At 42.3% G+C, this 15047-nt stretch overlaps 1 protein-coding gene across 1 annotated transcript in view; it reads right to left on the bottom strand.

Annotated features, from left to right (window-relative positions):
• Positions 1-2265: 2265 nt before the first annotated feature.
• LOC140547098 (ATP-binding cassette sub-family C member 2-like) overlaps positions 2266-15047 on the bottom strand; it is a 48962-nt gene continuing 36180 nt past the window's right edge. Inside the window, exons 25-32 of the mRNA XM_072670625.1 lie at positions 13742-13941; positions 12126-12252; positions 11623-11724; positions 9505-9648; positions 7060-7218; positions 6092-6258; positions 5195-5389; positions 2266-2756 (exon numbers count right to left, since the gene is read on the bottom strand). Of these exons, the coding sequence (XP_072526726.1) occupies positions 2627-2756; positions 5195-5389; positions 6092-6258; positions 7060-7218; positions 9505-9648; positions 11623-11724; positions 12126-12252; positions 13742-13941 (1224 nt within the window). The 3' untranslated portion in view covers positions 2266-2626. The remainder of the gene's footprint in view (positions 2757-5194; positions 5390-6091; positions 6259-7059; positions 7219-9504; positions 9649-11622; positions 11725-12125; positions 12253-13741; positions 13942-15047) is intronic.

Genomic DNA, 15047 nt, shown 5'->3' with positions numbered 1-15047 from the left:
ACGTTGCGTATGAACACTCAGCAGGAGGCCAGCAGATGACACTGGCAGGAAATGTAAAACCAGTATCACTGGGGCTCGGAAACCAGCGATCGGCTCAGGTTTTCTCATTTTATTTCGAATTCTGGTTTCATTTTAGTTGTAAAAATATAGTATAACCAAAACCCCAGTAGAAACTTAAATCCCTCCCAGTAGAAACAAAAGCCATTCCAGTACAATCCCAGTATAACCAAACCTCCTCCCAGTATAACCAAACCTCCTCTTAGTATAACCGAAACCCACCCAATATAACTGAAACTCCTCCCAGCACAACAGAAACCCCTCCCAGTATAACCGAAACCCCTCCCAATATAACTGAAACTCCTCCCAGCACAACCAAAACCCCTCCCAGTATAACTGAACCCCCTCCCAATATAACCAAGTCTGTGCAACCCTCCACCACCCTGCCACCTCCCCTTTAGCCCTGTCATCTATCTATATTCCTGACTCCACCCATTCCTGATCTACTCGGAGTTCCCCTCCCCCTCCTACAGATAATCATAAGCTGACGGCATGATCCAACTAGCAAAGATCTCACTGCTTTTTTATTCTACGTGCCCCCCCCAAAAAAAATCCACTGGAACTTTCAACATTTTAATAGAACATTATAATATCAGATATTAATATTAATATAGAACATTCTCCTCATTATGACTTTTAGAGAAATGGGTTTTTGGGGAGGCGGGGTAGTGCAATATAGACCCCTGTGGTGCGGCCTAAACTTTTGGCCTTTGTTTTCCCTCTATTACTTTTCTACTTGAAGTGGTTCTGAAACCAGTACTTTTACACTTTTACTGGAGTAAAAAGCTTCAGTTAATACTTCTATAGGCTTCTATAGAAGTCTGTTAAACCCTCGTATCTCCACTCACTTCTACCTGAATGTGTAATGAAGGTCAATACTTTTCACATCTTTGTGAATGGATCCACAGGGGTTCTCGGAGCGGGAGCTGATACTAATAACAGCAGATGTTTGATTTTGAGCGAATTCCTGAGCGACCGGACCCTCAAGACAACCTTGCACCTTAAGGAAGAGAGCGAGAGAGGCGTGACGGCAGTAAGTGAGAGAGGGAGCCCAGACGGAACTGACTCATTAACCCCAGTTTGCTTCAGTTGACAGATCAGCCGATACAGAAACGGCAGCGGAAGCGAAGGCCACGTTTCTTCATCCTGTTTAATTCATTATTCAGACGCTTCACAGCTCGACTCTGACCGCTCCACATGTGTGATTTGTTCACGATCCAGCCTGCTGAAGAAACCGCCACCGGATCGCAGTACAGCGGTGTATGGGAGGAGGTTTCTGCCCGGTCCAGTTTGTTAGCAGGTACAGTATAAGGGTCAGATCAGATGAGCCAGAGAACCCTACGGAAATCCCCCAGTCACCCACCCCCTCCCCCACCACTCAAGAAGTGTCATTCGTGCTAAAGGACACGCTGTACACGTGCATTTGATGACAAGCTAAAAGTCAAAGAAACATGTGTTTATTGTGTTGAACCCAGCGTGCCAAACCCAGAGCGGGCATGGGGAGGCGCTACTCTCCCTGTTACAGTCAGTGGAGCATCACCGCGGTTCTGAAGCTGCTGTTTTAAGGTAAAACCCCACAGGCCGCGGCTTTATGAGCACCTATAAAGAATCACAAGCTGCAGAAGACGCTCAATTTTCCAACTGACTGCTTCTTCAAAATTGCTTTCCGATTTGGCAAATATAGCGGAACTCGCACGTTAGCCAAGCGTGACAAAGTGGCCCTGCTCGCTTTAAGCACGTTTATTGTACGCATACACTATATGTCCAAAAGTTTGTAGACACCCCTTTTAAAGAATGCATTTAGGTCATTTCAGTTACACCTGTGCTTGTCTAGTCCCTGTGGAGAAGCGCTGCCAATCGAATAGGACTTTCTGCAGGAGCAGATAACCATCAACCTATTATAGTTTCGTTTGGGTTGAGTTGGGGATGATGAGGTGAGGTGAAGATCATCCAGCATCCTGAACATCCTGACTTCATTAACAGTGCTGTTGTTGCCGAATTCAATCAAATCCTCACAGCAGTGATCCTCCAAAATCTAGTAGAAAGCCTTCTTCCCTGGAAAAACTCTTTTTTAATAGCCTTGATTTTAGAAGAAACACTGCATGAGCAGGTGTCCCAATACTTTTGTCAATATAATGTATGCTCTTTGACTGAAGGTGGCTGTTACGTCTCTCTTATGCTCAAAAGGAATAAATATAAGAGAATGAAAAATGTTGAGACCTTTATTAATATTATAATAAGATGCACACAAACAAATAAACAAATAAACAAACAAACAACAGTAGAAAAAATCTAAAGAGATTCTATTCCTCTTGATTCCTTCATTTCTTTAAAGGCACAGTATAAATTAGAGCAGGTAAGAGACCAGTGTGAGCAGAAAGCAGTGTGAGGTCCTTCCTTTTATAGCACTGAAGGTCACTTGTTGAACGGAGGCTCTCGAGTGACCTGCAGGTACAGCCACAGTCTGCCCACAGCAGAGCTGGGCTAGGGTCCTTGCTGGTGGGCACAGCGTGGATCAGACCTTCCTCGTTTCCTCGTTCTGATCGCCGGGTGTCCGCCTCAGTAGGGCTCACAGTGCTGTGTACTGTATCGATGTGATCCCGGCTTCTTTGGCCAGGGCGAAGAAGTGGCCCTGCTTCTTAAGCAGAGCACTGGGGGAATCGAACTCCACTATCTTCCCCGCGTCCAAAACCATCACCCTGTGTGAAGGAGGGGAGGGTTAATACCAGCCACAGCGTCAGCACTGGAGCACGAGACGGGCGCTGGTGCTGTTCAGCCTCTAGAGTGCTTTCATCAAAACCAGGCCCAGCCCAAAACCACCGTTACCTGGAGGACCCCGTTTACACCTGCTAACCTCCTCTCACTAGTATCTGGATTGTATCCTGATAAGATCCGAGGTTTGGTTATACTGGGTGGAGGTTTGGTGGCACTGGGAGGAGTTTTGGTTGTACTGGGAGGGTTTTGGTTATACTAGGAGGGGTTTCGGTTGTGTTGGGAGGAGTTTCAGTTATATTGGGAGGGGTTTGGGTTATACTGGGAGGAGGTTTGGTTGTACTAGGAGGGGTTTTGGTTATACTGGGAGGTGTTTCGGTTGTACTGGGAGGGGAGGGAGGGGTTTTGGTTATACTGGGAGGTGTTTTGGTTGTACTGGGAGGGGTTTTGGTTGTAATGGGAGGAGGTTTTTGTTGTACTGGGAGGAGTTTCAGTTATACTGGGAGGGGTTTCGGTTGTACTGGGAGGTGTTTTGGTTGTACTGGGAGGGGTTTTGGTTGTACTGGGAGGAGGTTTTTGTTGTACTGGGAGGAGTTTCAGTTATACTGGGAGGGGTTTGTGTTATACTGGGAGGGGTTTCGGTTGTACTGGGGTGAGTTTTGGTTGTACTGGGAGGGGTTTTGGTTGTACTGGGAGGAGGTTTTTGTTGTACTGGGAGGAGTTTCAGTTATACTGGGAGGGCTTTTGGTTGTACTGGGAGGGGTTTCGGTTGTACTTGGAGAAGTTTCAGTTAAATTGGGAGGGGTTTTGGTTATACTAGCAGGGGGTTTAGTTGTACTGGGATGAGTTTTGGTTGTACTGGAGGACTTTTGGTTGTACTGGGAGGGCTTTTGGTTGTACTGGGAGGGGTTTTGGTTATACTGGGATGAGTTGTGGTTGTACTGGGAGGGGGTTTGGTTGTACTGGGAGGGCTTTTGGTTGTACTGGGAGGAGGTTTTTGTTGTACTGGGAAAGCTTTTGGTTGTACTGGAGGACTTTTGGTTGTACTGGGAGGGGTTTTGGTTGTACTGGGAGGGCTTTTGGTTGTACTGGAGGGCTTTTGGTTGTACTGGGAGGGCTTTTGGTTGTACTGGAGGGCTTTTGGTTGTACTGGAGGGCTTTTGGTTGTACTGGGAGGGCTTTTGGTTGTACTGGAGGGCTTTTGGTTGTACTGGGTGGGAGTTTTGGAGGAATGTGTCTTGGAGAGCTGGAATGCCTTTAAGCTGCTATAACAGCTGCTCGGCCTGATCCAGATATAATCGGGTGTAAACGGGGTCTCTGTCTTCTGGAAATCGGGTCATGTTTTACCTGCTTAGCTAAACCTGTTGTGCCTCATCTCATCGCACACCCAACCACACACACACACAGGGATGTTGGTTCACAGTTCAGCGAGTGTGTTGCTCTCCATTAGTACGTACAGTATGTTAATAGGAGTGAAGTGTGCTTCAGGTTTCTTATAGGACGGCTCTGCTCTCAGTACAAAACACAGGCTTTCTGAATGTTGGCCAAACTATACCAGCCTGGACTGTCACAGATGCTGCTGGGCAGTTCGGTACAGGCAGAAGAGCCATTAGTGCTCTATGCCTCCCTCTTTGACACACTAGCTATTGTTGAACACTCCTTTTCTTGAGTCGTTAAGTGGGTGAGGAGAGGCTAGGTAATATCAGTGCTCAAGTAATAAAGCTAAGCAGATCTGTTGGAGCAGACAGCCTGTAGCAATACGGAGCGTTACAAACCCCAAAAAAAGCTCTCTGACTCATGTCACGGATTACATTGGTGCCCTTCTTAAAGTTGGGTACCTTTAAAAGCCGTGGTGAGCTATGACTGTTTGAGCTAGGCCTTCAGGTTGGACCATAAATGTGAAAACATGGCAGAAAGATCTCGACTCTACAAAGGTGTTCGTTTCTGTGGGAGTTTTAGAGTAACTCTTTTAAAGAGTCTGTAAAACCAGGGTTGCCAGGTCTTTCAGAAACCTCACTTCTCCTAAAATGAATACTTTGCCACATTTTCACCCACAACTACATGCTAAAATGAGCCGAATTTGCTGGCAACAGCTTGTATTCCCAGCCTGTGAAACACCTCAGACTTCAAGAAGGTCTAAAGTCTCTTAAAAGTCATCCCATAAACTGTAGACCAAATCCAGACTGACTGATTGCACTGTCATGTCCTAATTGATGTGAATCTGGCATGTAGGGCCTTCAGTCCAGCTCCTGAAGACCTAACCAATGGGAGAACTTGTCGATACAATCAAGACATTAAAAACTGCTCTCCAGAAATCCCAAGACCTTCTCTGAAAGGTCTTCTCATGGGTCATTGAAGGTTCCTCAGGTTCCAGTTTGAAAGAGATGCAGTGGACGCATCATCTAAACTCAGTCAAGCAACCTACCGTGAGCTGTCCAGGATGGTGTTGATGCGGTGGGCGATGGTGAGCACAGTGCAGTGGGAGAACTCTCTGCGGATGGTGGTCTGGATCAAGTCGTCTGTCTCTAGATCCACGGCGGCCGTGGCTTCGTCCAGGATCAGGATCTTGGACTTCCGGAGCAGAGCCCTGGCCAGACACAGCAGCTGCCTCTGGCCCACACTGTGAACAACAGCACATGGGTTACATAACTCTGCATTCAATGGTACAGGACTTCTCCCAGCCTCGGAAATAAGTGTCATCTCTCCATGTCAAACCCACTTCCACACTTCACCTTGCTATTTTCAGACCGAAAACCTGGAGTCTAGAGAACATATGGCTACAGAAAACATAGCAGGCATAAACCTAGGACTGCAACAGCTTCCAACATGATGCATCTTCAAGTCTTTCCGTGTGCCAAGAACTCCACATGACAGAAAGGTTGGCTGTAATGACTGGAGACATGAAAAATCCACAGGTAACTGAGGGCTTGTCTATAAGACTTTTAAACAGGGTGAAGCTAATTAATCTGTATGAGAGTGGTCAATAAACTGGGGGTCACATAGCTAGAAATGCTCTAATCATATTAACTATTAACTAAGGTATAAAAAAATCTAAAAAAACGTTTCTAAGGACCAATTTCCATGACATATTCTTCAATGCCACTGCAATTTAGTCCAACAGTAGACTTAATTAGTCCCCAGGAAACCAGTCCTTGGTGTTTAGACAGTGATAAGTGCCATAATAATTGCCATACCATTTTCATAATACAAAGTTTCAGTATAATATTCAGCATCTGCTCCCATATAAACCATCTACAGCTACTGTTAAACTGTTGAGCAGTGAGATGTGCAGGCCTGACATCCTCATTACTAAACATCCCACCTGAGATTCTCTCCTCCCTCTGCGACCTCGTGCTGCAGTCCTGCTGCCAGACTCCCAACATACTCCTTCAGGTGAGCCAGCTGTAAGACTGTCCAGATCTCCTCATCGCTGAACTTCTCGAACGGGTCGAGGTTCATCCGCAGAGTCCCGGAGAACAGCACTGGATCCTGAGAGAAGAGTGGGTTGTTTACAGCTGGTTAAAAAAAGCTGGCTGTGCTCTCAAGGTCTCCCGCAGTGAGGCCCGCTAATGAGTTTACACTGTATGCCACTGGCTTCTAACTGTGCTCTTTAAAATGTGCTCTTCTAACTTTGCTCTTCTAACTGTGCTCTTTAAAATGTGCTCTTCTAACTTTGCTCTTCTAACTGTGCTCTTTAAAATGTGCTCTTCTAACTTTGCTCTTCTAACTGTGCTCTTTAAAATGTGATCTTCTAACTGTGATCATCTAACTGTGCTCTTCTAACTGTGCTCTTCTAATTGTGCTCTTCTAACTGTGCTCTTTAAAATGTGATCTTCTAACTGTGCTCTTCTAACTGTGCTCTTTAAAATGTGCTCTTCTAACTTTGCTCTTCTAACTGTGCTCTTTAAAATGTGCTCTTCTAACTTTGCTCTTCTAACTGTGCTCTTTAAAATGTGATCTTCTAACTGTGCTCTTTAAAATGTGATCTTCTAACTGTGCTCTTTAAAATGTGCTCTTCTAACTGTGCTCTTCTAATTGTGCTCTTCTAACTGTGCTCTTTAAAATGTGTTCTTCTAACTGTGCTCTTTAAAATGTGCTCTTCTAACTGTGCTCTTCTAACTGTGCTCTTTAAAATGTGCACTTCAAAATATACACGGTTTATCAGACTGGATTCTTCCAACTATGCTCGTTTAACTGTGCTCTTTTAACTGTGCTCTTCTAACTGTGCTCTTCTAACTGTGAAATGCCTTGAACTTCCTATGGTATATAAATGTCATGTGCATTCTCTACCTGTGGAATGATGGTCAGTCTGCTTCTGAGGTCATGGAGCCCCATGGTGGCGATGTCCTCCCCATCTATGAGGATTCGACCTTCGGCTGCCTCAATGATGCGGAACAGACAGTTGGTCAGGCTGGACTTTCCTGCTCCGGTTCGACCCACAATACCAATCTGAAAAAACAAGTCCGTCATAAGTCTGACAGATTAAGAAAAACTGCAGTGACCAGAAACCCAAAGAAGATTCATTTCCTTGGGGTTGTTTTGCAACACCCCACAAGACCTGCCTGATTTTTTGGAGATGTTCTAAACCATGTAATCTAGAACAATCTAGAACTGGTTCTTGTCAAAGTGTCTCATGGCCATGATTCGCAGACATTTCTGAATTCGATCTTGGACCACATATGAAAAGTGACTCAAATCTGATTTGGTAAGACCAGATTTGACATGTCCATCCGGCCCTGAAAATATCAGATCTGAGTCACATTAAAGCACCTGACTCAGACTCTGCATAAATCCTCAAGACCAATGAGAGCGCTCTCAGTTTTCCAGTTGTGACTGGAGGTTCACACACTGGAAAAAAGCCATGGCTATATCCATCCCACTGAAGGTGTGAACTTATGAAAGTGAATCCATTCAGACAGAACCTTCTTGGTCACTTGAGCATGGACGGTGGTTTGGACACGCTGCTGAAGATGAGGTAGAAACTGAGATATTACACAACCAGAGCAGAATAAGGAGAAGTGGGAGTGTTGGCAGCTACATTAAAACATGTTCCAGATGGAAAGTAGCTTGAACTGCGGATGTGTCGGGTACAGGGCGTCTGGAGGCTTCCGTGCTTTCCCATTTACAGCGCTGTCAAACCTGTCAGCTGTCCTTTTAGCTTGACAATCTTCTCTGTTCTGTTACTGAAATACGAACCACTGCAGAAAGCCCACGTCTGCTCTTCACACTGGGACAGCAGAAGCAAGCTGGCGTGTTAAAAGATTAAAGGAGCGATGCGGTACATCAAGTTCTCTCTGTTTTTATGAGCAACTTTAAGTGAATTTTGGAAAAGTTGGAGCATCTTTAAAAAAACAATGTGCAAAAAAAAACATTGTTGCACCTGGATGAGCTGGTTACTGATGAAGGACAAATGCTGAAGATGCACAAAAGATCAAATAAGTGATGGCAGTTTTCTTCGGTTGCCAGGTTTGCGCTTTTCATGCCCATTTGGTCCACTTACTTTTTCTAGCTTGAATATTTATAACACTCATTTTAATGAGAACACCAATATTCAACAAGGTTTTAAGTCAGGGCAGGAGATTTTTACAAGAACTGGCAACCCTACAGCGATATTCACAGAAGTTAGAGGGGCGACTCAAGCCTCAGTGATGGCGGCTTTGGGAAAATATGGTGTTGCTGATACTAGAGAGCAGCTCATCACCTCCAGACCACCAGCTAGCCAGCTTTTTCTCTCATCTCTTCTCTCCATCATCCACTTCCTCCAAAACAAACTGGACCACCTCAGATGAACCAAACTGGAGCTAAAGACACATCTGTGGGGAAAAGACCAGCTTATTGTTTTACTGGTAAGACTGGTTGAACTGGCCACTGTCTCTTCAGTTTGCTAACAGCGCATCACACTCAGCGAGAGGACAGCGGCACTATTCGGTAAGACTTGGGAATAATGACAGTGTTCGGTGAGCCATTGCCGGAGCTGTAAACCAGCCAATCAGAGGTGAGCTTATTGTCTTTTTTAAATAACAGGCTGGTAAATGGGCTTGTTATGCCACATCTGATTATTTTTCACCCCGAGCAATGTCCTACTTTTAATATTTATGCATTAATTATAGATGCAAATACTCAATTGATGCGTTTAATGGCATCTTTAAAAGAACAAGGACTTATATGAATAAATAATTTAATTTTAAAAATCGACACCATCCTCATCTACATTCTTTTAGTGCCTCTCGAGATCACGTCTAGCCCCACAAGAGCCAGTACAGAGAGCTTAATGGTGTATTAGGTGACTTTCAGTGCAGAAGCAATTTCTGACTTACCCTTCAATGGGATGTGACCCCAGTTTCACCGTTCGGCTTTAGCTCTGATGCTCTAAAGGAGCTCTAAGCCGCCACCGTGGCATTAACACCTTTTGGAGCTTGACATCACTACCTCTTCCTCAGACAGCTCCACAAATTTAGAGCTTGTTATTTATCTGCAATGATCTACAAGGATCACATGTCAAAGCTCCCTCCTCTCTCTCTCTTTTTCGTCACCTTTCATTTCTCTTGTTGATTGAAAACAGTGCAAAGCCCCTCTCACCGCGCTCTTACATTAAAAATCTCCTCATGCTTTCTGGACTGTGTCATTACGCTCAGAGGTCTGTTGACACTTTGGCCAGCTCTTGAGGTCTGACTGGTATATGGTTTTGATTGAGGTAACACATTGCTGGCAACGAATCTATATACAGGCTCGTACCTTTTCTGTGCTGTCAATGTCGCAGGTTACCCCGTGCAGGACCAGCTCCAGCTCCGGCCGGTATCTGACCTTGTAGTCCTCAAAACGGACCTTCCCTTGAGAGGGCCAGTCGTCTGGGGGACGCTTGTTTGTGATCCATGCAGCCTAAAGAGGGAACCAAAAAAGATAACCGGGGTTAACCACTACATACATATTTCATATTAGCATTGAATGACTTGTAAAAGATACTAAATCATTTATATTGGACAATAATTAATAGTGCTTTCTGAATAATGCTTTCTGTGGTTGGTGTGGCGCGACAGATAACAGCACCACCTACCATTGTGTTACAACAACATCATGTGGGAGACCAGGGTTCGATTCCCGGTCTGGGTGATTGTGCTGCGCTACACCAATAAGAGTCCTTGGGCAAGACTCCTAATACTACATTGGCCCACCTCTGTAATATGAGTACCCTTTGTAAGTCGCTCTAGATAAGAGCGTCTGCTAAATGCCATAAATGTAAATGAATAATAATAGTGGTTATTGATAATTCATAGGAAACACTAAATAGTGTTTATAGGGTATACCAAATAATTCATAGTGGATACTGAATAAATTATAGTAGATACTTAAGAATTCATAGAGGATGCTAAATAATTCATAGTGTATACCAAAACATTCATAGCAGACACTGAATAATTCATAGTGGTAATTTCCCAGTGGATGCTGAACAATTCATAGTAGATAAAGAATAATGCATAGGGTATGCCAAATTATTCATACTGGATACTGAATGATTTATATTTGATACTGAATCATTCATAGTAGATACTAAATACTTCATAAATGATAATGCATTATTAATAATGTTAACTACAATTCACAGTGGATACTAAATAATTCATAGTATATAATAATAATATAATAATATAATACTTCATAGTAGATATGAAATACTTTATAGTAGATACTGAATAATGTACAGAGGATACTGAATTATTCATAGTGTTAACTAAAATTCACAGTAGATACTAAATACTTCATAGTAGATACTAAATTATTTATAGTAGATACTAAATAATTCATAGTAGATATTAAATACTTCATAGTAGATACTAAATACTTTATAGAGGATTCTGAAATATTCATAGTGTTAACTACAATTCACAGTAGATACTAAATACTTCATAGTAGATACTAAATAATTCATAGTGGATACTAAATAATTCATAGTAGATACTAAATACGTCATAGAGGATACTGAATAAATCATAGTAGATTCTGTATAATTCATAGTGGATACTAAATAATTCATAGTAGATACTAAATTATTCATAGTAGATACTAAATAATTCATAGTGGATACTAAATATTTCATAGTAGATACTAAATACTTCATAAAAGATACTGAATAAATCATAGTAGATTCTGAATAATTCATAGTGGATACTAAATAATTCATGGTAGATACTAAATACTTCATAGAGGATAATGAATAATTCATAGTGGATACTAAATAATTCACAGTAGATACTAAATAATTCATAGTGGATACTAAATAATTCACAGTAGATACTAAATAATTCACAGTAGATACTAAATAATTCATAGTGGATACTAAATAATTCACAGTAGATACTAAATAATTCATAGTGGATACTAAATAATTCATAGTGGATACTAAATAATTCACAGTAGATACTAAATACGTCATAGAGGATACTAAATAATTCACAGTAGATACTAAATACGTCATAGAGGATACTAAATAATTCACAGTAGATACTAAATAATTCATAGTGGATACTAAATAATTCACAGTAGATACTAAATAAATCACAGTAGATACTAAATAAATCATAGTAGATTCTTAATATTTCATAGTGGTAACTACTATTCACAGCAGATACTGAATAACTCATAGTGGATACAAAATAATGCAAAGAGGATACTGAATAACACTGATCCACATTGCTGCCAATATACTGAAATAGCCAGTTATTTATCAACCCTGTCCGGTGCTGTATCAGCTGAGTGAGGGAGAAATCACATGCTCACTAGTCTCACTATTTCTTTACTCATTTGGTGAACTCTGCATGTGAGGTGGCTCTTCTCAGATATAACTCAGATGTGTACCTCGTTGTCAATCTCTGTGTATTCGCTGACCCTCTCCACTGCCACAATGTTGGTCTCCAGCTCTGAAGTCATTCTTACAAGCCAGTTCAGAGTCTGAGTCACCTAATAAACACACAAGAAAAAAGAGCACAGGAGCGTCAACATGTTTCCCGCACAAACCCGGAAAGCTTTCATGTTAAAGACCCAGATTTGACCCGAGAAACGAATCAGCTCAGCAGGCCGGCTCAGTGGTGGCTAATGCACTGCAGCCTTCAGAATTCACATACCAAACATGTGTCTCGATCAATTGCATTGGGGGTCAGTGGTCCAATGCATGTGTTTACAAAGGGAGATGCTAGGCTAATGATGCTAGCAAACACTGAACTTAGACTGTCACCAGTCTCACCCTGCTAAAACACAGTATATTTCCTCTGTATGTATATAATATATCTGTATATAACAGTATACTGAAAACTCTCTGGGACACTACAGTAATGCCTGAGAGTTGAAGGATGTGGCCTTACATTTAAAGCATAGGAGATGGAGAGTCCAACCATGCCACTGTCCAAAGAATCTCGAGATAACACGGCAAACAGTGCAGAGAAAAACACCACCAGATTACCCAAAAACTCCAGCCGGATGGCCAGCCACCTGCAATTTAACAAGGAACATGAGGTTACCATGACGTTCAAAATTCATAAAAGCGATGCTGAAAATGATGAACCCTTTCAAAATGTTGGAGATCCATCCTGTTTGGATTGTAGGTCCTTGGTGAAGGCACTTATAATGGTTAATGCATACCTAAATGGGCCTGTAAGGGTCGCACAATGAGCCATGACCCTATGACTGACCCTGTTGCTGGTTCAGTACTAAATTTACAGTAAAAATAAATATAAAAAATAATATAATATAATACTTCATAGTAGATTAAATACTTTATAGTAGATATTAAATATTTTATAGTAGATACTGAATAATTTATAGAGGATACTGAATAATTCATAGAGGATACTGAATTATTCATAGTGTTAACTACAATTCACCGTAGATACTAAACAATTCATAGTGGATAGTAAATAATTCATAGTAGATACTGAATACTTTATAGAGGATACTGAATAATTCATAGTGTTAACTACAATTTACAGTATATACTAAATAATTCATAGTGGTTAAACTTATAATGGTTAATGTATACCTAATTGGACCTGTAGGGGCCGCACAATGAGCCATGACCCTATGACCGACCCTGTTGCTGGTTCAGCGGTTGCCCTTCCTTGGAGCACTATTGGTTGGTACTGACTACTCAGGGTGGCCAATATGGCCATATTTTATTGAAACGTAATCAATTAATCAATTATCGTGATACACAAAATGCTTCTCTCAGTTCATTGTGGATATCGTCAGAGCGTCAGAGTGTAATTAGTCCGTTTAATTAGATGGAGTAGATCACAGCAATCACTGGGCTTAGTATCGGAGAGCGACTGGACGCAGCTACTCATGAATTTTGTCTGCATGATCAAAGTTGCGCTGAATATCATGTATCGTGAACATATCGTCTTTAAATATCATCATATATTTCTCATATTTATCATATCGCCCAGCCCTACTGACCACTGCGTACCTGGAACACCCCACAAGACCTGCTTGCTGATGTTTTGGAGATGTTCTAGCCTAGTCATTGTCTAGAACCTCACAGTTTGTCAATTTTTCGACACCTTCATCACCTTCAAGAACTGAGTGTTCTAGTAATATGTAGAACCTTTGACAGAGGAAATTTTGGAACCATATAATCAATGGCACCTGTTTTCTTAGTGGTGTTAATGTTATGGCTGGTCAGTGTAGATTAAAAATAAGAGTGTTTTATTTATATTAGCGGTCTGAATCATGTAGCCTCTGTTCTGAGAATCCCACTTCAGCCTTTTTTATTGAGTACCTATACTAAACCACACCTGCGTGACCTGTGTTCCTGTTTGGGTGGGTTCTAGTTGCGGTTAGATCACGTCCCCCACATATCTAATTAATGAGTAAATGCAGCAGCAGCACTGAGATATCACTCTGTTAATGGAGAAGGGTTGATAGAACGGCATGAACGGTCAGTCATGGCCTTAAAGTCCACACAAAGCTCAAAGCTGCAGACCTGTTAGAAACGATCCAAGGGTAGACGCTCCTCAGGTTGTCGTCAATAGTGATTTTGTTGCGCTCCAGGAAACGATCCTGATGCCCGTAGGCCCGAATGACGGAGAGGCCCGAGACTGTTTCTCCAAAGTGGGAGTAGATGGGAGAGCGGGAGACTGAGTCCAGTCGTCTCAGCTGTCTAGACGTGGCCACGTAAAATCTCTGCAAAAAACAAAGGAGAGCATGAAGGAACAACCGGACAGGTCTGACAAGCGGAGCACTGGCCTGCATACCTTTTCCATTTCTGTAATTTTTCACTTTTCTCTAAATGTGGGCGTTAATCTTTATATTGTTTAAGAACTGCATGATGAATGAACCAATAGAAATGCTCCAAAATCCACTGAAAGTTCAGAAGGTTTTGTTGACATTTTGGGATACAAGGTATCCCAAGACATAAAAGTATGATTATATGCACCCTAATTATCATTATATACACCAATCAGCCATAACATTAGTACCTAATAATAGGTATAATAGTGTCTAATATTGAGTGGGTCCCCCGTGTGCCGCCTCAACAGATCTGACCATTTGAGGCATGGCCTCCACATGACCTCTGAAGGTGTCCTGTGGTATCTGGACACCTCCACAGACAAGTCCAATAAGTTGAGAGGTGGGACCTCCATGAGCGTGGGACCTCCCTGTCGCCGGTTCACTGGTCGTCCTTTCCCGCAGCATCTTTTTGGTAGGTACTGACCCAATCTGCCTGCTTTCAAGAACACGCCGCCTTCAAGAACAGACTCACCTGCTGCCTAATCCATTCAATCACAGATTTTTTTTTTCACTTCACCGGTCAGTACTAATATTGTGGTACTAATATAATGGCTGATCGGTGTACAATGTTTTCTCTGTCAATAATAAAACATAAACACACTGGACCTCCTTTACCAATGTCTTCCTGAGACTTCTCGTAAATGAGGAAGGCTGTTGAGGAAAGTCTTAAGAGGAAGTCTAGGTCAGGTCCATGGTGTGTTTTGAAGAGCTGAACTGTTCACAGCTCTTCTTTTATAGTGATGGATCCCACTGTCCTCTTAACCCTAACCAATTCCAAACAGGGAAACACTGAGGAGTGTCAGGATCTTCAGGACACCTGTGTAAGAGGCGTTTAGGAAGAAATGTCTTCTAAAGAAATACGGCCTCATGGTTATGAAATGAGGCCTAGTGTCATTATTCAGTAAAAGATTCTGATCCATGGCCCTGTTACAGTGACTGTGTCTCATCTGAGAGTCGGATCTGCTTCTGCCATAAATATTTTGACTAATTGCCTCAAT

The sequence above is a fragment of the Salminus brasiliensis genome, chromosome 24 (genome assembly GCF_030463535.1).
Source record: "Salminus brasiliensis chromosome 24, fSalBra1.hap2, whole genome shotgun sequence".
NCBI classification, from domain to species: Eukaryota; Metazoa; Chordata; class Actinopteri; order Characiformes; family Bryconidae; genus Salminus; species Salminus brasiliensis.
Note: the sequence above shows the minus strand (reverse complement) of the source record. Positions and strands in the feature narration are given on the sequence as shown.